General features: G+C 33.1%; 3 protein-coding genes across 4 annotated transcripts in view; 2 read left to right on the top strand and 1 right to left on the bottom strand.

The window, feature by feature from the left end:
• The first annotated feature begins 757 nt into the window (after window positions 1–757).
• On the top strand, window positions 758–3,387 carry LOC139491186 (big defensin-like). The gene is made up of 2 exons (XM_071278661.1): window positions 758–1,017; window positions 3,123–3,387. The coding sequence occupies exons 1-2, from the start codon at window positions 795–797 to the stop codon at window positions 3,245–3,247; spliced, it is 348 nt and encodes a 115-aa protein (XP_071134762.1). The 5' UTR covers window positions 758–794; the 3' UTR covers window positions 3,248–3,387.
• A 3,050-nt stretch (window positions 3,388–6,437) lies between these two features.
• LOC139491187 (probable G-protein coupled receptor Mth-like 3) lies at window positions 6,438–7,876 on the bottom strand. Its single transcript, XM_071278662.1, has one exon. It carries the CDS (start codon window positions 7,843–7,845, stop codon window positions 6,526–6,528), a length of 1,320 nt encoding a protein of 439 aa, XP_071134763.1. The 5' UTR covers window positions 7,846–7,876; the 3' UTR covers window positions 6,438–6,525.
• Window positions 7,877–13,418: 5,542 nt separating this feature from the next.
• Window positions 13,419–24,274, top strand: part of LOC139491185 (GDP-L-fucose synthase-like) — a 13,683-nt gene continuing 2,827 nt past the window's right edge. Inside the window, exons 1-8 of one of the 2 annotated variants that reach the window (XM_071278658.1) lie at window positions 13,419–13,526; window positions 16,647–16,793; window positions 17,326–17,440; window positions 18,112–18,240; window positions 19,621–19,694; window positions 20,728–20,861; window positions 21,352–21,483; window positions 23,643–23,822. In XM_071278658.1, coding sequence (XP_071134759.1) covers window positions 16,657–16,793; window positions 17,326–17,440; window positions 18,112–18,240; window positions 19,621–19,694; window positions 20,728–20,861; window positions 21,352–21,483; window positions 23,643–23,822 — 901 coding nt within the window. In that variant the 5' untranslated portion in view covers window positions 13,419–13,526; window positions 16,647–16,656. Of the gene's footprint in view, window positions 13,556–16,646; window positions 16,794–17,325; window positions 17,441–18,111; window positions 18,241–19,620; window positions 19,695–20,727; window positions 20,862–21,351; window positions 21,484–23,642; window positions 23,823–24,274 lie in introns of both variants that reach the window. The other variant, XM_071278659.1, reaches the window with a different exon arrangement.

Raw genomic sequence — 24,274 nt, 5'->3', positions numbered from 1 at the left:
CATTCGTTTGATGCGTTTTGTCATTTGATATTGTCATTTGATAACGGAATTTCCATTTTGAATTTTTCTTGGAGTTCAAATTTTTTGTAATTTCACTTTTTGTTTGACATTTTTAAATAGTATTGTATATATAAGGCTGTTACTTTCCCCTGGCTAATTTTTTCACATTTTCATGCTAGGATTTTAATATATAGCAGACTATGTCGTATTGCTTTTTATCTTTATTTAAGGACTTACGATGACCTATAAGAGTTTTAAGGCCTTATCTTTGACGTTAAGACTCTTGTCTCATTGGCATTCATAATACTTTTTTTAATTTTGGAAACAAAGGTAAAATCCTATGAAGACTTTTAGGTACCAGCATTTAAGATTACCACCAATTTTGAATAATCCAATTCGTGAAGTAATTGGTGGGTATATTGCTAAACTAAAAACAAAACATTTTTTTTAAATTTATTAATACTCTATCATCAGTTTTTTTCTTTCGAAAGTTACCCTCAACACACATGTCCCCGGGCAGACAGAAAAAATAATTAAATCAGTTAAGAGTGCTTAACAAAACAGATCACTACGAAACATAGAGAACACAACTACAAAAACGAAATGAAAAGAAGACACACAGTTCCGATAATGAATACTTACTAGTTCCAGATCAATTACAACAATTAACTATATCATGATTATAATTTACAAATAGCATTTTTCTGATATTTCTTTTCGAGAAGTCTTCAAACTCATTCATAGATATATGACCTTTATTTGTCTTTTTTATTCTAGAAATTAAGAAATCTAAAATGGACAAGATGACATTTCTTTGTTTGTTTTATACCATGTTACTGATAATCCCAGGACCAATTTTAGGATTAGCCTTAGCTGAAACTAAGGTTGAAGATGAAAAGCGTCAGGCGCAAGTATTACTACCACTAGCATCATACGCAGGATTGTCGGTTACAGGGCCTTTCTTTCTTGCATTAGTAGCGGCGTATGGGGTGTATGCTGTTGTCAACTATGGAATAAGTTAGTATAATCAATTTTGTTTTTTTATATACATTTTGGACCTTGTCGACAAAGCAATGGTGGAGTCCGAAATAAAAATTCGAACGAACTACTTCAATTGTACCACTAGGGAACTATTCTATAATATTGTCGTCTTAAACACGTCCTAAAAACCTGCTTAATATGTTGGCAATAAAAAAAATGAAGACGCCGATTGAATTTAAAAAATCATTTAAAGCATGTATGTCCCTTCCTGCAGAAAGATGTCTTTATCTACAAATAAAATTAAAGACGTTTTTAAAAGGAGTTGCATAATACTGTGTAATAGTAACAAAAGTATCTGCATTTATATCAGTGCACAATGAAAGAGACGTAAATCACATGTACTCCATTTCATCTTAAGAATGCTGAGTTTCCATATCTGATTTACACCATCCACTATAGAATTTGTTTCATGGATACCTTAAAACCCGTTTGCATGGTTTGTGAGAACTTTTAAGAATTGTTTATGTCTTATCTATTCCAAAGAACGATAACTGCGTTCATCATATTTGGCTGAAATTCCAAAGTTACATAACCAGGATATTTGACTGTTTAGAATTTCTTCTAGTTGTAAAAGTGTCAAAGGACGATATATTTGGTTTTCAGATAAAATATCAAAATAGAACTCTCTTTTTATGAAGTTTATATGGTGAAGTTGAAATCATCCCTTCGTAAATTTTACGGACGCCATCACGAGTTGGTTGACCGTTATGGAATAACCGTTTCACAAATGATATCGGATATGTTCCTTGCGTCGTAACTACAATCCCCTTCCCTTTCATGAATGTGACCTGCCGAATTAGACTATTTACCGGATTTGTTATCACATAAGCAACACGACGGGTGCCACAATGTGGAGCAGGATCTGCTTACCCTTCCGGAGCACCTGAGATCACCCCCATTTTTTTTAGTGGGGTTCGTGTTGTTTATTCTTTAGTTTTCTATGTTGTGTCATGTGTGCTGTTGTTTGTTTGTCTTTTTCATTTTTAGCCATGGCGTTGTCAGTTTGTTTTAGATTTATGAGTTTGACTGTCCCTTTGGTATCTTTCGTCCCTCTTTTATATAATGTCATTAACAATGAAACAGATTTTGTTGTTGAGATTCGTATACGAGGACACACATATCCTTGAAAAAAGTATTGACGTATTATCAACATTTCTTTTTAAAATCATATCTAGTTATTGAATCCAAAATATTGTAATCTACTTTATACTGCACTCGTTCTATTTGAGCAGTCAAAATGCGTTGACTGTATATTTCTATGTCATATACATTCACTGACCCGATATCATTTTTCCTCATGAATATTTAAATGGAAGTTGTAGAAATTAAAACTAGTTCTTCATACGACCTCTTCAACCTTTTCTTGTTTCCAATGTATACAACGATGCGTGGAACGACTCAAACTTGGTTTTTTTTTACAATTTTTGGAGAGAAAAAATATTTCACTTGTTAATATTTTTTGTTTGCAACCTATAAATCATAAATCATGTTTTATGCTAAATGCTGATATTTTAGTCCATCTTTTTGTCCACCATCGATTGCAGGTTTAAACAGGTAATGTTCATTTCATCGAATGGTATATTTCTCCGCCTGCATATTATGAGGCCTTATCAAGGGAGATTTTTCACAATATTTAAATCAAATAAATAACATTAACACATTAAACAACAATTGAAAATTGTTTCTTTAGATTGCAGTATAAAGACAATAATAGTGCATTGACTTGACATATCAACGATATAAGGATTTGGACTGAAACGGGAAAAAGCTCGGCAGAGCCTCGCATTTCCCCTTTTTTAAGCCTCATCAATGCACTATTATTGTCTATATATATATATATAGAGAGAGAGAGAGAGAGAGAGAGAGAGAGAGAGAGAGAGAGAGAGAGAGAGAGAGAGAGAGAGAGAGAGAGAGAGAGAGAGAGAGAGAGAGAGAGAGAGAGAGAGAGAGAGAGAGAGAGAGAGATTGCCTAACAATGTAATTATAACACACTATTTAGTATGTAAATATAAGAATGTTTAATATATATATATATATATATGAATATTGTACATGGTTCTATATTTACTAATCCTTTAAAGAGTCAGACCATGACAGTCATTCCTGTGCCAATAACAGAGGATGGTGTAGAGCTATATGTTTCGATCACGAAGTGGTGGATCACTATCATAGTGATATTTGTGGAGCATACAAATGTTGTCGCTAAACATTTTAAGAGAGACTGATAACAGTGACTATATTTCTGCACGTTAGTCATCATCTTGATTTTTTTTGGATTTTTTTTTTATTTGATTTGATTTGTATTGCTTACTTTCTATTTTAACGGTTATTAAATGATTATATAAACACCTGTCTTACGTATAAGGTTTTTCAAAATGTTGACTTGTTCAATATTGTTTTTATTAATGACAAGCGATTGCATTATTAAACAAGTTTAAGTATCGGTTATTAATTGGTAAACCCTATTATCAGTTTGAGCTGAATGAAAAACACGAATCTCGAATTAGTGAATAGCATCAATGAAGTAGAGTTTTTGGACAGAAGATGTGGTCACGAGTCAATAATGATAAATTGTACATAAAACACAGTAAAAATTAATTTCTTCACATGCAAGAGTTAATAACAAAATATGTTTTGTCCTTCCTCATGAGCATTGTTCCTGCAGCATTAAACATATCAATAGTTCAGTTGTTCAGAACACGTAATATCTAAATAAATATTTAGAGATATCTGGAAATCTTGATGAAATAGAATAAATGAAACCAATGCTGCTTAGACAGTAATGCATCTGAAGAAAAAAACACACCGGTTCTTAACATTTGTTTGTTGCAACATCATATCCATGTTGAACTGTTCAGTAACAAAATGTTTTTATTATTCGCATACTTGTATATGTTTTTGTTATGTTTATCCGGATATATAAATCAAAATTATGATGAATGTAAAATAAACTGGTAAAAATGTGTTTATGATACATTGGTTTATGATTTATCTAATAAACATATGTTCATGATGTAAAAGACAAAACAGGTTTGCACAGAAACATCAAGTTTCAATAAAAGATAGTGTATACAAAAAAAAATCCAAATCAATGTTATTTAAAAACTGGTGTTATCTTAAAATTGGTGTCTTTTACTGACTCGATACCTCTGCTAGTGGTCCACTGGAGTATCATGAGCCAAGTTGTCATTCTCGTCAGCACTATCATGAAAAAGGGATATTGTTTTATGGAAATGTGATGCTTTGCCATAGCTCTGTATCCCTTGTTTCACTTTACTTGCGGCCAATTTATATTTTACTCAACACTTTAAAATGAAATAAATCACTTTAAATATTCTTAAAATCTGGAGCGCTTTTCTGTATCTGTCTTCGACATTTAAATTAGGTTTTTCAAATATTTTAGTCATCACCAAAAGTGCAGCAGCCCTTATTAACTAAAATATATATAAGATCGAACGGTAAGACAAAACGCAATTTGCAAGTTATTCGTCTGTTGGTCTTCATCCGTATGCATGGTAAATTTCCTGATTATTTCCTCATTAATTCACATATATTTAAACTGGAAATGTGAGCTTTTCGTATGATGTGTTTTGTCTTTTAATTTTGCATCTTCCTTGGAGTTCAGTATCTTTGCTATTTTTCTTTTCCAGCGGCACGTCCCATCACCTTAAGTATAGGACTCGGTTCGCCAGAGCCTTATGCTCATTGTATGGAATGCTTGGAACACAGTGAACTTCGTAGTAAGACGCTACTTCAATGTATTGTTATTTCTTATATTCATGATATCAAACCCTATGCTTTCAAAGGAAAGTCTCAGTTGATCATGTTACGCAGGCATCATGCACCTACCATGCGAATACACACTCGATCTTTTAAAATATCAAAAATGGAAATAAGATACCACGGGTAAAAATTACAAATCAGACGACTATTCAAGTATTTAAAAATCCGAAAACGAAAACATGTCTCTTGTTAGTTAAAACATAGACATAGACAAATGGTATCGGCCACCTATTTCATTATCAAAGCCGTAACCCTTATATATGTAGTGTCGATTCGTTCGTTTTTTCTCATTGCACTGTTAGAGCAGTTAATGCTTAAGGATAACACCCCTGTTAATGAAATAGTGTGACACTAAAAGGCGGATTTAGGGGTTGGTATAGGTTGCCCGGTCGTTATTCTTGTGCATGTTATAATTATTTGTGTACCATGATTTTAGTTGGGTCAGTTGAATACAAAATTTGAATTTGTATTTGACATCAAATGCAAACTTTTCGTTTCACCTTTTTTATTTATTCAGAATGAATTCAGATAGTCTTTATATACAAAGGAATTTGTAAGTCTTGCAGGTAATCAAATGACGATTTGGTCAAAGAGGAAACTTAAAAACAAAATAAGTTCATTCTTGTTTCATCAATGAAATAACCTCATCATTGATCCAATGGGATGAAAGTGTGATTAATACAAAATCCAATTTATAAAAGAATAAAGATCGATTTGGCTTATTCGGCTCATTGCAGATTCAGACATTATCGTGCGCATTTATCACTGCAATTTTTACCTATCCTGACATCGTACTCGGACTTCTTTTAAACTGGGTTTCACTGTGGGTAGTGCTGTGTTTTTGTTTTTCTACATTGGCCAGAGGTATAGGGAAGGGTTGTGATTCCATTAAACATGATTAACCCTACCGCATTTTTGCGACTGTATAAAGTCAGGAGTCTTTGTTAGTAGTCTTCTATGATTTTTAATTTTAGTTCATTTAAAATTGAAAATAGAATTAGGGGCCAGCTGAAGCACGCTTTCGAGTGCGTGATTTTTTCGCTGTGTTAAAACCCCATTGGTGGCCTTCGGTTGTTTTCTACTCTTTGGTCGGGTTGTTGACTCTTTAATTGACACATTCTCCATTGCCATTGTCAACTTTAAAGATTTATTATTATGATTTCAGAGAAATCTGCAAACAGTTATATGAATCAGACATCAGAATTTAACATCATATTAATTATTGCTATAGTCATTTAATTGCATTGTTCGCATCAATAGAACCCTAGCAAGAGTTTCTGAATTAACCAAAAAGTAATATCACAAAAATATTGAACTCCAAGGAAAATTCAAAAAGGAAAGTCCCTTATCAAATGGCAAAATCAAAAGGTCACATACATCAAACGAATGGATTCTCTTCTTATGTAGAAAATGGTAGATTAAACCTGATTTTAAAGCTAGCTAAAACTTTCACTTGTGTGACAGTTGCATCAAATTCCATTATGTATACCAGACATAATAATGTAAAAATGTCAAATTAAGGGTACAACGGTCAACATTAATCACTATAATAATGAACAAATATGTAAAGCAAGTGTTAACTAGTTAGACGCGTCAACAAAGTAATACTTAACTATATTTGCATCTTTAATAATATTCAGCTGACACAACTAGTTACAACAAACAACCAATACAAATCATGGTCATATCGGAATGGTTTAGTTAGTTTTTGCTTATAGTTGAAAGAGAACCCCTTTCGTCTGGCGGTCCAGATTCCTGTCGACTCATCCTTCTCTTCACGGCTATTATTGCACGGCGGTTGAATAAGACGGTTGATAGAAATATCAAAATGCCTTGGAAATTAAGAAGCATGGCGGTCATGTGACGGAACATATCACCATAGAAATGTACCATAAAGAAAATTATCCATGCAGAACCACACACTATTGAAAGTTTAGCATAGAAGATACATTTAAAGCGTTCTCCTTTCCTTTTCTTTAATCTTAACGTCGTAGCAAATGCTGCCTTCTTTCTGTGGGATTCTATTCCATAAATAATTATGCCAAAACAGACACAATTGAAAACTGAACTTATAAAAAGGGGGATGCCCATGATATAAATAGCAATGAAAAAATCAGGAAAACACCCCGGAACACGGCCATATGCATATTGGTTATTGAATAGTTTATCAGTAACTAAGTAAGACGTAGAGGTCAACAATAATGGTAACCCCCATCCTGCAATACAATATATTCCAAATCGTCTACTGTGTTCTATATGGGGTCTTGTTTTCAGTACTCTGTAAGCATTGAATGTTCTGGCTATATCAAATGCCAGCACAGATGTCCAGGCAAAGACAGCCAGCCAGAAATATTGTAAAATTATTGCTATGGCAATGCAAATATCCCGGTCCTCTATGCCAAAGTCGTGGAACATAAACATTTGACTGATGAACATGGCCCCTACAAAGCTACACAAGTTCTTGCCATGCAAATTCCGCAATTCTGGCAACGCAAGATGGATAAACATAGTGAAACACAAACAGAGCAATGATAAAAGTAAAGCAATGTCTTCGACCAAAGGCCATGTAGTTCCTCTAGGTGGATCATGCTTATATCCTCTCGGGCAGTGTTTTTTTGACTGGGTAAGTTGCGAACAGTTAATCTGCGCTTGACAAACATTGCTTATTTTTAAATATATATCATCCGTAAGTTCAGGTTCATGGCGTATTTGGAGTTCCATTATTTCGTGTCCAGTGCTATTGGCAGATCTAGATGTAATTATTGAATGACATGTTTCCGGATGTTTTGTGTGAGATTTGCACTCGCCCGAACATACACGGCAAGATTTAAAGCTTAGATTGTTGACTTTAGACTCCTTGTGTATGTCAAATTCATGAAACGTATCATATGGTTTCGTATCATTGTTATCCCTACATAACTGAATGTGTCTAAAAGTAAGGAGCAAGTGCGAACCGACAGTTACATTGTTGATGGTGTCCACTAATGTTTGTAAAATACCCGTGTTGGCAGGTTTTGGCATCGAGCTGATAAAACAAGCTAAACATAATAGCACATCTGAAAAATTAAGATATTGGAAACAATTATTGACCATATAATGCATTATATTTTTTACTTAATAAGGAATAATCACAATCGCATACTAAGGATTAAACTTCGGAATTATCTTTAAATATATGCTATTATCAAGTTATGCAAACATACTATTTTCATATGTAATGCACCGAATTGGTTCATATTCCTGGGTTAATTGACAGGTTTTGGCATCGAGATGAAAAAGCAAGCTAAGCATAATAGCAAATCTGAAAATTTAAGATATTAGAAATAATTAATGACCATGTAATGCATTACCTATAATTCGTAACTATTATTTTACTTAATAATTTCAAGGAATACTCAAAGAGTTAAAGAATACCAAGGTTTAAATTTCGGAATTATCTTTAGATATATGCTATTTTCAATTAAATGCACACGAATTCTTATGATTTAACTTTTTCATATCATTCGCATCAATAGAAAACCTCGCAAGAATTCCTTGATGATTTATACTTATTAAGTAGCAATATCATCATGCATTAAACTCATCAATATAAATAAGGAAGATTTGGCAAGAGTGCCAATGAATTATCGCTAGAAGCACATTTCGACTACAAAACACTCACCAGTGACGCTCGAATCAAAACTAAGGCCAAATAAATTACGAAGTTGAAAAGCATTGATGACCCAAGACGCCGAAAGGTTTTGACAAATACAGCTATAATACGGCAATCTATTCATTGTGTAGAATATTTTTTAGATTTTTGATGGAATCAAAGTTAAGTGGCAGTTAATTCACTATATAACGTAACGGTACCCAAATTGCACCGAGTACCCAAATTGCACCTATTTAGCAAAACTAGCAGCGAAAATCTTACAAGATTTCATAGAGACTAAACAATTTGTATTTTTATGATTTAATACTAAGCACATCTTTCAACATAGGTAAAACTATTTAGATATGCACAAAACGTTCACAGTATTTATCAACAGATGAAGTATTTACTGAAAAAGCAAAATGTACTGAAACGTCGCCATGCGACGTCATCAAAACGTCATCTTTTTAAAATGAGCAAACACAGTATGTTGCAAGTATCCATTTAAAAAATAATGAAGAGTAAGCATGGACTAATATCCAATTGTTCAAAATATTTGAATAAATTAAACAAAAGCTCTGTTATTAGACTTTTGACGATGTGAATTTAAGCATGGATGCAATTTGGGTACTCCTCATTTCAGAATCATTGATGGTTTGGAGGTCAGTTTAGACCAATTTTTCTATGATTCCATATGGAATAAAAATCAAATTGGTGTATCTTGATAATAAAGAAGGATACGGCTACAAAATAAACACAGAATGGACATTTTTGTCTTTATCATAAAAAAACGTAGATGAAAAAACTGTCAAAATAGGTGCAATTTGGGTACCGTCACGTTAAATATCAAAATTTAAAGTTAACTTTAACCAGTGTTGTTGGTGTAAAGTTTAATACAAAGTTTAGTACTTTTAGCTTGTATAAAAATAAAAACGTCATAAATTGCATGCGTCCGAGGCGCTTTTCTGGATTTATCCTCTTTAGGAACGCTCAAAGCCGTATATTTGAAATTGTCCGAAACGTTATAAATGTTAGATAGTATTTCAAAATATCACCCGCAAAGGCAGTTGATAAAACAAGTGAACTGCTATTACTCTAAAGTAAATCTATATACTTACAATTTTTCCATAGTGTATGCATATTTTTTTTATCCAACAATAAACCTTACTTGAGTGTAGTCTTGCGTCTGTTGAATAATATTTTAGGTGTAACTATTATTGTATGGAAACAGATCTAATCTATAATGTTTGTTCCATTCGTCACAACTCGGCCGATTCCGTATCTTCGAGTTGCGCATTCACCCAAGTTTGGCGATTGATGTTTGTTCATTTAAATTGATTGGCATGAACTGCAAACATTATACGTCAGTCGAATAATGATGTAAATTCCAGAAACGTTTTGTATTTATTGAAATCTAGCAATCATTGTGTCATTCCTGTAACAAGGTCTGCATGTACAAAAAAATGTAGTTTTTAAAAACAAACTTGTTAGAATCAAACTGATCTACGAAAACATTGGCTGATCATAAGTAGAAGATTTTCCTGTAGCATATAAATGTGTGTATTTCTTTTTTCTTTTTTTTTAAAGTTAAGTTCATTTATATGTTTTAGATATTAGTGCAGCGTCCATTTCGCTGAACTAGATACATTATTGTGTATGGGCCAGCTGAAGTCCGTCTCCGGTTGCGGGATTTTATCGCTCCGTTGAAGACCTATTGGTGGTTTCGTCTGTTTTCTGTTCCTTGGTCGGTCGTCGTTTTACAAACTTTCCTATATCTTGCAAAATATAGAGTTTCGATGTATTGTCGAAACTTCGAGAACTTGAGAATATAATGTTCTGATTTCCACTAACCGTGGTCAAATTCGGACTCGTTGTTTGCTTTGTTTTTAATTATTTTGTTGGTATGTTTTGTGCTTCATGTGTGCCGTTCTGATTTTTTCAAACCCTTTTCATCCGATTTTTAATTATCATTTTCTTATACTGTGGTGGCACACCACTGTCCAGTATCAGAGGAGGACAGATAAGGAGTCGTGAGTATGTTTATTCCCCATTTCCTTTCTCAATTTTACTATGTGCCTGTCGGAAGTAAAAGCCTGGTATTCAGTGGCTGTCGTTGCTTGCTTTCTGTCATATTTGTTTTTCGTTTCTCTTTTAACGCATAATCCAGGCCGTTCGTTATTTCTTTTCAATTATTCACACCGGGGCCTTAAACAATTACTTTACGGTATGGGGTTTGCTTATTTTTGAAGGCTTGATTGTGGGTAGACATATATGGTTGTCTGATTGGAAATCATGCAATATCTCCTGATTGAGATATAAAATACTCAGCTTTTTAAAGTGCTGCCTCTCTCTGCTCCTTCAGGTTGACTACTAAATAAAAATATGGTCGTTTTAGTCTTCTTTCAATCGGCAGTATAACTTATGCCAAATTGGGAGTCCGTTTGGATGTGAGGAATGTAAAAGTACGCAGCCACGTCCGGTCAGAATGTGAATGTTAAATAAGCTGCCTCGTGTAAACTTTTAAGAACCTTAGTTTACAACAACTCGATGAATAAACAGGTGAGAACTGGGTGGCCTGTTGGAAGGTTACATTTCTGTTCCTACTGTTCCTACCATATTATGTTGTTTCTTTTCTTGAAATTCTGGCATAGAAAGAAACCAATGATGTTAATCGATTATAATTTAATGTTTCAATTGTCTCCCTCTTTTTACATAAAATAATTCTCGACTGAACATTTTAACGCATTAATACTGTCCTGATAAAACATGCAGTTGCAATATATATCAATCTTAGTCGTAAGTTTTTTTGTGAAATCGACACTCCCAACTTAGGACGACAGGTCACCAGTGCATACGAAATGCAGTCGGGGTTTAAACGTTTTATCAGACAACCTCTTTGTGTTAAGGGTATTTCAGTTTAACAAATATATTTACGTCATCACCAATTATAGCTGGGTTATCACTTAAGTGGAAGCATACCATCTATTTATTTTTGTGCGTGTATAATGCATCTTATATCATATCAATTCAGAATGATTGTTTGTCAAACCATTGTCCACTTGTAACGAGTGATAGATTTGTAAACACAAACTTGTTAAACTGAAACCATGTACAACGAATAAAGCATTTAACACGTGAACTCTTAATTGGAATTTCAGATTTCATAACTTAAAGATGTAATAAGACAGATGGACGTATAGTTCAAACATAAAGAAGGGTCTGGATGCAGGTCCTTCATTTTTGTATTGTTTATTTTGTTTTAGATCATTTTTCTCTATTTTTTTTTCTTCTTCTCATTATTCTATCCTTTGTCTAATCAATTTGTCTTCTTTTTTTTTTTGTCAATCGTTTTTTTTTTATTTGTGCACGGTCAACGCTTTAACAACCCTACCTGTATGAAATATTCCAGGTGGAATGTAAACGGAATATAGTAGAAATATCGCTCTGAATTCCTATACCAGAAAAGAGTGTTATTCCAGTCAGACAGTAGTAGGAATCCACATGGAAAATAGCCGAAAAATTTAAATTACCAGGAATTTCTTAGAAGGAATATTGTATATTCCTACCAGGAATATGCAAATTAACAGGAATAATTTGGTAGGAAAATAAAATGCCTACTAGAAAACCTGGTAGGAATTTTTCAAAATTCCACCCAGAATAATATTTTCTGGTAGGAATCTAAAAATATACAAAATGTATAAGTGTATATTCACAAATACACAACTGGGTCAATGATTTAAGTTTGAATCTCAACAACAAAGAACAAAGGAAATTCATTTAAAAAAAACATGGACTTTTGAAATGTATAATGAAACTGTAATATATGCAAGCTAGAAATTGTGTTATACATAAACATGAAGATAAGCCAACAATATGCCCAGAGTTAACGTTATGAACAAATAATGAGTAAAATTATGCACTATTGTTGAATTAATTGATAACTAGTTATTTTTGGCAGGCAGATAAAAAAAATCATTTTGAATGTATAATAATTACATTCAGTCTTCATATTAAGCCAAATGTTCTTACATTTCTATATTGTAGTTGTGTGACCCTAGCTTGCAGCATTGTGTTCCAACACAACTTTTCATTTTTTTTCCCTCCAACTTTTGAATTTGTGAACTGGAACTTGCTTGCATTTAACACTGCAAAGTTTTTGTTCTTAGCCAATAGGAATCCAGATCAAGATAAGTAAAAACATTCCAGGTAGAAAGATTTTCTGGTAGGAATTTATAACTTGATTGATTCTGGTAGGAATCTTGTACAAGTAGTAGGAACATTAATAATTAAAGCAGATTTTCAAAACAGACCCTAGATAGTAGGATTTTTTTTGTTATAAAAAATCCAGTCAGAATTCAGTGGCGGATGCAGGAATTTTCGAAAGGGGGGGTGCTAGCCCAGGGCAAAGGGGGGGGGGGGTGCAGGGGGGGGGGGGTGCAAAATTGTCCCGATTCAAATGCATTGATCGGCCAAAATAAAGGGGGGGTGCGGACCCCCGGAACCCCCCCTCTGGATCCGCCACTGGAATTTGTTCCTTTTCCATGTCCGCCTACTTTCTATATGGAATCTTTGATTCTACATGTTCTAGGTAGATTCCTACTTCATTCAGGAACTACTAGTGTCTAGGTGGAATCCTACTACTTATTTCGTACAGGTATAAAGTTACAAAAAGAAGCATTTAATACTTATAATTACATTCTTTAGCTAGGATCATGAAAACAAGAATTTATCATTTTTTTATTTAATTAACCTGTGCACTTTATTGTGGGACCTCGTGTCATCATGAATGATAAATTTTATTGTGTAATGTCATAATTGCTTAAGGAATAACGCGAGATGTGCAGTTAGCCAATTAGAATAACGTATTATAATGAAACATACATCTAAGATCATCTAATGTAATTATTGTAATTTGAATAAATCAAATCGTATATTATATTCAGGTCTTTTCTGTCCAGGTTTTAATAGGTTTTTAGTGTAACCTGTTAATTGAAAAACCGGAAGCACCTGCTTGACAAAACCTGTTTCTTCACTTCCTACTGTATTTTCACGTGGCGTCCCTATCACCCAGGTAAATATACAGAATACACATACAAACAAGTTAGTGATAACGAATTGTACTCTTTCTTTTTCAACTGTATGAAATTAAAAAATAAACAGAGAGAAACCGTCAATTTTAAAATTTACAGTTCTGATTAAAATATAAAATTACTGTGTCCCGGCATGTACTTGGACACACTGACACAGGATCTTTCATTTTAATCTGATTGAGGGATAAGTCGGCAACTCAAGATTTACTGTAAAGCATCCTGTTGAATTGTTTACTTTATCCAATGCATAGATTGAATACTTAAACATAACGTCATTGAAGTGGTTATCATATTAGAATTCTAAATATTTAATTTATTATTTTGGACTTCATGCACATCTCAGTGTCATAATAATCAGACAATTGAATGCGACTGAAAGTAGAAGAAGAATTACATTTTGGCTTATATATATCTCAAATATATTACATTTGTGTTTGATCACTGAATCCTCTATAAAATTTAGACCAGTATTTTATATTACCCATTATTGCCCAGTATTACCCACTAAAACCCAGTAAAACCCGGGTTTTCCCAGTATTTCCCACTGGGCTGGGCAATACTCATAAAACCCGGGTTTTTGCCAACCCTGAACATGGCGACCAGGCCAAATGGTATATTTGCGTTATCCTTGGTCGCCATGTTGGACATGTTGGGGTAAAACGCTGGAACTTACCTGCTTTTTATGCCCCATTTATGGGCATTATGTTTTCTGGTCTCTGCGTATGTTCCTCCGTCTGTGCCACTTCATTTTAAAGTTTTTGGTTGAGGTAGTCTTTGATGAAGTTGAAGTCCAATCAACGTGAAACTTAGTACATATGTGCCCTATAATATGATCTTTCTAATTTTAATGCCAAATTTGAGATTTTCCCCTATTTTCACAGTCCACTGAACATAGAAAATGATAGTGCGGCTGGAGTATCTGTGTACTGGGGACACATTCTTGTTACATGTACATGTATATATCATATTAAAATGTTTATCGGTCATTCGAGGTAACGCTACAGGTGTGTATCTGCAGAACTTTAGCACATGTATAATTTTTGACAAATATCATTAAGGCTACGGTTTTACATCTAGGGTAGTTGTTGAACATTTGACTCCTTTTGTTGTCCTTGTAAAATTAATATGTTTATAACTTATTGGTAATTACCAATAAATTGCTATATAGGACTGAATATCCTGGGTTCCATCCTGACTCAGGACACATCAAATTATTTTGCTCCAGTCTTAACCACAAGACCACCAGCCCAAGCTGTAAAATTGATCTTGGGTTTGTAAAATTCTTCTCTGCAAGCCAACAGAATCCAACTAAAAAAATTTGAAAAAAGAGCTGTTGGCTTTTGAAAGCAAAAGTTTTTTTGTGAAAACTGCAAAAGCCAGGTTATACATTAACTAGTTCGTGTAGTTTGCTCATTCTGATGAAATCCAACCTACATGTATATGCCTGAGGTGCAAACAGTCTTGACAGTTGAAGCTTTACACATTTGAAAACATTTGCGATTGATGAAAAATCCATATTATAGCTCTAATTGTTTTTAAACCTCAAATTAAGGTAGATAACTCATGTTTGTAATAATCCTGACAAAACTTTTACTTTATCACTAATTCAAGTAATTCCTTTGTCTGCTTCAAAACCAGGATTATATTACAACATGTATTATAATCAAATTAAATTACAAAATTATTTTGCAAACCAGTGCAATAAAAGATGGACAATCGATGCAAAAGTGACCAGTTTTCAAAGGAAAATGATAAATGGTTTAATTAACAAAATAATTTTTCATCATTTATAACTGTGGAATGTGTATTTTAGTAAAATATTCTTTAAAAAAAAATTCTTTTAGATACCGAAAAGCATGTTCATACATGTACATGGTATATTATATTCATCAGTCAGACGACTTACTTAAACAAGTGATTTTCTAAATCACTGATTCAAGTAACATTATTTCCATAAAGGTTGGAAGTTAGAGTTGTCTTTCTTTAATAATCACCTATTTAAGTAGTACAAAATAATCACTAGAAGAAGTGATTTAATATAAGTAAAATTGAGAATGGAAATGGGGAATGTGCCAAAGAGACAACAACCCGACCATAGAAAAAAACAACAGCAGAAGGTCACCAACAGGTCTTCAATGTAGCGAGAAATTCCCGCACCCGGAGGCGTCCTTCAACTGGTCCCTAAACAAATATATACTAGTTCAGTGATAATGAACGCAATACTAATTTCCAAATTGTACACAAGAAACTAAAATTAAAATAATACAAGACTAACAAAGGCTCCTGACTTGGGACAGGCGCAAAAATGCGGCGGGGTTAAACGTGTGAGATCTCAACCCTCCCATTATACCTCTAGCCAATGTAGAAAAGTAAACGCATAACAATAGCTTGAAATATAGAATACTAATGATCCAGGGACTAATTATGTTTCTAAACTTATCAGAACCAACATCTGTGTTGTCTAGGATGACCAGGTCATTTCAGGTGATGACCTTGTACTGAATCTAAGATAATGACATAAATTCACTTGTTTAAGTATCGGACCTCAATTTCCTTCCCAAAAATCACTTCTTTAAGTATCATTTTTTTTAAAAACCCCACTAATTTCAAACCCCCCCCCGAACAGTGAAATTTTTATCGCGAACAGTAGAATTTTATTACATAATCTGAAAGATGAAACCTTGAACTTCAAAGGAAAATACTCTCACTGCTGTGAAAAATCTTTTAAGATAGTATCAGTTCATTATGTAAAGCCATTATTATAGCATTTTTTCAACTAAAATAGAATTTTCAGGTAAATGATAGCATCAAAGGCATAAACCTTGCTACTTAAAAGAAGCAAAAAGTTCATATTTTTTAAGTTTACTAATTAAAAGATGTTATTTAAACCTATGTGTTTAAAATTTAAAAAAAACTACAAAATCCCAATTTGTGACAAAACCTTGAATTTGCTACTCAAATAAGTGATTTAAAAATCACTTATTTCAGTAAGTCCCCTGACTGTTCAAGTACTTGGACTTATTCATTGTTATTCTGGTTTCAAACAATGATAAAATTGATCAGATAAAATATATAAATGTCCCATCATTTTTCTTTTCCAGAAATTAAAAAATGGCAGAAAAGAAAGTTATCATGGTGACTGGTGGTACAGGTTTGGTTGGAAAAGCCATTGAGTTTATAGCCACTGGTGAAGAGAAAAACCCTAATGAGGAATGGCATTTCCTTTCCTCTAAAGATGGAGATTTGTCGTAAGTTTATTTGACGAGAGAGTTCACTAAATTATACTAAGTCATGTAATATAAGTGCACAATTCCAATGTTGTATGTTAAGTCTTATTGCAATGGTAGGTGTACATGTCATGGTCCTTTTGTAGGTAGAAAGAAAATGTGGCTATCCCAAAGTGATCAGCAAAATAAATAAGTCATGCAATGCCTGTACATACATTTGTATATATATGTCAATATTATTATAATATGTTGACTGCATGTAGGAGTTCTCTCTTGATCATGTTGAATAATGAATGGGGTCCCCCCTTTTCTGTGAACATTTTTGTTGATTATATTGGAAATCACTGAAACATAACCGGGGCAGGACCCTTCTTAGGCAGTCAGTGGGCCCACACTTATCATGCTTATGAAAATACACAAATGTACTGGAATGTCTAGAAAAGACCATCTTCTGTCATGTCTGTTAGTACTGTTGTGCAAATTTTGAGATACAATTTATACTTTAAGATACATTGTCATTACATTTAAAAAAACCATTATTTTGAATTTTCAGTGATAGGGCAGCCACTGAAGCCATATTTAAAAGAATCAAGCCAACGCATGTCATACATTTAGCTGCTATGGTTGGAGGATTGTTCAGAAATCTTAAATACAATCTTGACTTTTATGTAAGTTATTTTTACCAGCATGACAAAAATCACTTCATGTAGTGACACGATGGTGTATATTGATTGTGAATGTTTATTTCTATTTTCTAAAATTTAGTTTTAGCCGTTTACTACTGAAAATTCAGAAACTATTGCATGCATTTTAAAATTATGATCATGATCATAAACATTTTTGAAGAATGAAAAAAAGATGTATTTTTGCGATTTCAAGAAAAGCTGCACAGAGTGCATATACATTTTGTATACAGATATATGTATCAGTTATATCAGAATGCAATCTCTTTCTATTATGATACTCAACCAGTCCCATTATTGCATTAATAAAAACCTTGCAATAATTTCTAAATTTTCAGCAGTTATAAATCAAAATATCTCAACTTTATAAAGTTAATCTCAAATTCTCTAATTATGATTGTTAACTGTGGATTTTATGGGTAAACATGAACCACAAATTCAAATATTCAATAAGTGTAATTTTTTTAAAGGCTTGCATGCAGACCAGCAAAGCCACAATATCAAATTTCCACAAAAATACAAATGTCTCTCAATTCATCAAAATACATTAATCCACAGTATAATTATAATTGATATCCTCAGTAGTTAACATGGTTAATGACATAATTAATATTTTACCATTAATTTATCATTTTATGTGGGTTTTTTTATTTCAGAGAATTAATACCTTAATTAATGATAATGTTCTAAACATCAGCCACACGACTGGAGTTAAGAAAGTAGTATCCTGTCTGTCGACGTGTATATTTCCAGATAAGACAACTTATCCTATAGATGAAACAATGGTAGGTAATCAGTATGTCAGGATAAAAGGGAGATTATATAAAAATAAGAAGATGCTGTATGATTGCAGATGAAATAACTATCCACCAAATTTAAATGAAGTGGAGGTAAACAATTATAGACCAGGGTATGGCTTTCAACATTGAGAAAAACCTATATCATATAGTTGGTTATTAAAGACCCTAACATGAAAAATATGAAACAATTCAATTGAGAAAACTAATGGCCTACTTTATAACAAAACAATTTAAAAAAACAAATTTGACAGACATGAATCAATGACAACCACTGAACTACAGACTCCTGATTTTGGACAGGCACATAAAGATAGTGGCAGGGTTATTAGAATTTCTTTTTAGCTCACGAGCTTTTCTCACCACTTGGCGTTGTTTACTTTTACAAAAATCTTCTCTTCTGAAACAACTGGGACAATTTGAACCAAACTTGGCCACAATCATCATTGGGGTATCAAGTTTTAAAAATGTGTCCGATGACCCGACTAACCAAACAATCAAGATGGCCACCATGGGTAAAAATAGAACATAGGGGTAAAATGTAGATTTTGGCTATAAATAACTCTGAAACCAAAGCATTTAGAGCAAATCTGACATGGGGTAAAATTGTTGATCAGGTCAAGATCTATCTTTCAGACCAATGAGGCAACCCCTTTTTTGGGTTGATACCCCTGAATTGGTAATTTTAAGAAAATTTGTTGCTTTTGGTTATTATCTTCAATATTATTAGAGATAGAGATAAACTGTAAACAGCAAAAGTGTATAGCAAAGAGGACCTACAAATAAGTCAACATGACCAAAATGGTCGATTGACCCCTTATGGAGTTATTGCCCTTTGTAGTAAATTTTTAACAATTTTCATATACTTTGTAAATTTTTACAAAATATTTTCCTCTGTAACTACTGCGCCAAGTTCATTATAGATAATTATAGAGATAATTGTAAGTAGCAAAAATATTCAGTAAAGTAAAATCTACAAACACATCACCATCACCAAAACACAATTTTGTCATGCATGCATATGTGTCCTTTGTTTAATATGCACATGGACCAATGTGAGCGACACAGGCTCTTTAGAGCCTCTAGTTTCAAATAGTCAATATCAGTATGGATCTTATTGTTGCATACTGATTGTAATGATCAGCATATTTGGTTAATATGTATAATAGGGAAATTATGGTATTTATTATTTTAAAGAGTCAATATCTGTAGTGTCTAGAAAGTATCTTGATTTTTTCAGTAAGTATCTGTTTAGGGCTTCGCTGAAAGTTTAATTTATTTTGTATTTTTTATTTTTAGTGGTGATGAACAGCCAAATATCATTGTATATGCATTATAAAGTAACTTCCACCTTTTATTTAACTCCAGGTACACAGTGGTCCTCCACATGACTCTAACTTTGGATATTCCTATTCCAAAAGAATGATAGATGTACAGAATAGGTATAAATCATATATTTATAAATAATAAATATGAATTTTTGTATGTTTTATAAAATAACAAGATTTCTCTATTTCATAAATATAAGAAGATGTGGTATGAGTGCCTACAAGACAATTCTCCATCCAAGTCACAATTTTTAAAAGCAAACCATTACAGTTCAAAGTGCAGCATTCAACATGTAACCTTGGCTTACAACCAACAGCAAGCTATGAAGCCCCCAAAAATGACTGGTGAAAAACCATGCATTCAAACAGGAACATCAACAGTCTAATCTATATAAAAAAGGAGAACGAAAATCAATTATAACCCACACCACCAACGACAACCACTGTGAACACTTATCTGGTGTGATTAGGACTGTTCCTTTCAAACATACAATCAAACCTGGCTAAACCGAATCCTGCATAATCTGAAAACCTGTATAAACCAAACATATTCTTAAGCACTGTCATATCAAATTATATGCTTTATGAACCTGATAAAACAGAACATCGTTCAAAACCGAATCACATTTAAAGTCCCGATGAGGTTCGGTTTAAACAGGTTTCACTGTACGTGGTTCCAATGGAAGGCAATTTGAAAATAGAGTTGCCATCTAGAACAAACATTTTGGAGATGTGCAGGCATTTTAAACTTGTACATCATCATATTACACAGCCACAGGCAAATTCAAATTACCTCCCCTAGATGCCATGTATGATTAAATTAAATATACATTTCTCAATACCCTCAAGATTGTTTTTCAAACAGGTTCAACAAAGGGATTACAGACAGTGTTCTAGCTAGAAAATTTGAACAGGGTGCAGCGCCCGCCGCTTTGTTGACGCCCTTGCCCTTGCCTTTTCTGTCATTTCTCTGGCGGCCTGACGTTTTCATGGGGAAAATCTTGGCATTTCTGCCTTTGAAAAACTGGCAAATTACGAATTCTTTCATGAGCAGGAAGTTCAGCTAGCTGTGTAAACTGTCCAATTAAGTGACCTATCTTAACCTTCAGTTCTACATGTTCTACCATGTGTTTATATTTTTTTTCAGAGCTTACAACAAGCAGCATGGTTGTCAGTTTACTTCAGTAGTCCCAACCAATGTCTATGGACCACATGACAATTTCAACTTGGAAGATGGTCATGTACTACCAGGATTGATTCATAAGATTTATATGGCTAAAAGTATGTCTTTGTTTGTCTATTTAGTCATACTTTGATAAAATAACATCTCAATTCTATTGACTGTCCTTTTATTGCTTCCTTTTCAACTGAAATTTATAGTGTTTCCTTCAAGAGTATATTTTTTACATGTATTTCATAGATAACATAACATCATGAACATTAACGGTATCAATTTTAATGCACCAGATGCGTGTTTTACGATTATTGGCATCAGTGATGCTCAATGCCAAAAACCTGATACAAATGTTAAAGTTATGCTTTTCCTGGAATTACAATTTTCCCATAGGACCATTGCTGATACAGGTGATATTTTATTTCTACTGTAAATTATCTAATACAAGTTTTATTAAATGGACTAATATAGAAGTCTTTTGGACTTTTTAGCTGTTTGTATTTAAGCAGTGGGTCTAGATCTATTTACTGTAACACAAGAATGATTTAATAAAATATGTATTTTCTTAAATATAAAATATTGTTTTTGTTTTTCCAGAGAACAACACCCCCTTTACTGTATGGGGGACAGGATCTCCAAGGAGACAGTTTATTTACTCCAGAGATTTAGCAAGACTAATGATCTGGGTTCTTAGAAATTATCAAGAAATAGATCCAATTATTTTATCAGGTAATTGAAAGAACTGTCATGACTGTGATAAAGTTAACAAGAGTGCACACGCTGAAATGTCTCGCCTTCTATACTAATCATTGATATGTTGATAGTCCTAAGTATAAAGCTAAGCTTTATTACAACTGTCACATAAACTTAACATTAACCAAGATAACTAAACAAAAACCAATGAACCATGCCAGGCAGACATGTACAGCTAACAATGCTTCTATACAACACATATAGTTGACCCATTACTTATAGTTTAAGAAAAATAGACCAAAACACAAAAACTTAACACTGTGCAATGAACCCCGAAAATGAGGTCACAGTCAAATAAAACCTGCGCGACTGACATAAAGATCATAAAATATTTCCATACACCAAATGTAGTTGACCTATGGCATATAGTATTAGATAAAATGACCAAAACTCAAAAACTTAACTTTGACCACTGAACCATGAAAATGAGGTCAAGGTCACATAACATCTGCCCGCTAGACATGTACACCTTACAATCATTCCATACAACAAATATAGTAGACCTTTTGCATATATAGTATGAGAAAAACAGACCAAAACACAAAAATTTAACTATAACCACTGAACCATGAAAATGAGGTCAAGGTCAGATGACACCTGCCAGTTGGACATGTACACCTTACAGTCCTTCCATACACCGAATATACTAGCCCTATTGCTTATAGTATCTGAGATATGGACTTGACCACCAAAACTTAACCTTGTTCACTGATCCATAAAATGAGGTCGAGGTCAAGTGAAAACTGTCTGACAGACATGAGGACCTTGCAAGGTACGCACATATGAAATATAGTTATTCTATTACTTATAATAAGAGAGAATTCAACATTACAAAAAATTTGAACTTTTTTTTTCAAGTGGTCACTGAACCATGAAAATGAGGTCAAGGACATTGGACATGTAACTGACAAAAACTTCGTAACATGAAGCATCCAGGTCTTCCACCTTCTAAAATATAAAGCTTTTAAGAAGTGAGCTAACGCCGCAGCAGCCGCCCCATCACTATCCCTATGTCGAGCTTTCTGCAACAAAAGTTGCAGTCTCGACAAAAATGACATCTTTGGGAAAAAAATTTATTTCAAGAGCTTGAACCGTAGTTTTATAAATTAGTTGATTCATAATTTGCTCCTATCAAAATATCAGTAATTTGTTGTTTTCCCTACATCTGAAATACTGAATGCACTAAAATTGGCATCCTACGGTACTGAATACACAGTGACCTATACATGAAATAACTGGGCTTAAAGTGAATATGACTTGATTTGATATTATTGTTAGGCCAAATAAAAATATATGTGTGGTTCCAGTAACCCGACAGACCCTAGTTTAGACCCCCCAACCCTAGAACTTTTTTTTTTCATTTTGAAATTTTCACAAATCAAATTTTGAACATTGTGAATTAAAATAATAAAATTTGTAGATTTCTGTCATCTGAATTTCCATCAGAAGTATCTGTTATTGATAAAATGCAAGAATTCATAACAATTTGTTGTCAAAATGCAACAAAATTAACTAAAAAGGTAAATGGCTGTCTTTTTTTTGCAACAAAACACTTTTAAAATGGCCAACTTCTGTTATTGACATATATAATACCGGAAACAATTTCGGTAAACACAATTTTTTTCCGGAATTTGATAATCCAAAATAAAATTTAGAAAAAAAAATAAATACAATTTGCCGACCTACCGACCCTATTTTTTAAAAGTATGTAACTGGAACCACACATATATTTTTATTTGGCCTTATTATAATGTAAAACCAAAACTTAATGGGAATAAGGCTACTTGGTAAGAATTACAATAATAAGAACTCTCATTCTGATATCTCTGCATACTGATCTACCTGTGCAATATGTTATGATATATTTTTCCAGAATGCAATTGCGTTTTGAAATGGCAAACTACGTTATGTCAATAATGTTAAAACCTCTGTTTTGCTAGTCAGATTAGTAAAAGTTTCTATTCCAAAACTCCTGGTTCATTTAAGTACTGTCAATTAAGAAATTATTGTGAGGTTTTAATTAATTTGATTATACTTTTGTCCATTCTTAAAAAATCACAGTAATGAATGGAAACAATTATTTCTGAATTTGCAGAACATGTTTTAGATATAAGTAATATAATATTTATTTACAGTTGGGGAGGAAGATGAAGTCAGTATAAAAGAGGCAGCAGAAGCAGTAATTAAGGCCATGGATTTCAAGGGAGAGGTTGTTTATGACACATCCAAATCTGATGGACAGTTCAAGAAAACCGCTAGCAATGGTAAACTGAGGAAGTACCGACCTGATTTCAACTTTGTTCCATTCGATCAAGGTAAAACATTATATCTGTTTTTCATTTCTGTGAAAAGTAACTGCTTGCATTTATTAAAAATTCAGTATATATGCTTAAAATAAATCTCGACAAAATTGTTCTATACTTTTACAATTATTATTCAGTTTCTGATTCAGACAGGGTGCACCTTAAGCCCAACTACCTCATAAAAATAAAAAAATGCAATTATAAGGTAAAATTACAGTAAAAAATTTCCAATATGGTCGTATAACTCCTAATTCTCAGGAGCACATTTGTATTCCTATGGAATATTCTAATGCATTTATTTTGTATCAATGGTTCTGATTGGATGACAGTTTGCGTAAAATTCTCTATCTCCTTGTCTGTAAGGGCTGTTCCAGAAAATACTATGTCCCCCCCAGGGAAGGCAATTTTTTTAAATATTATGTGGGTGGTTGTATTTGAAATACCAAAATGCAAAGGAAGTGCTG

The sequence above is a fragment of the Mytilus edulis genome, chromosome 10 (genome assembly GCF_963676685.1).
Source record: "Mytilus edulis chromosome 10, xbMytEdul2.2, whole genome shotgun sequence".
NCBI lineage: Eukaryota > Metazoa > Mollusca > Bivalvia > Mytilida > Mytilidae > Mytilus > Mytilus edulis.
Note: the sequence above shows the minus strand (reverse complement) of the source record. Positions and strands in the feature narration are given on the sequence as shown.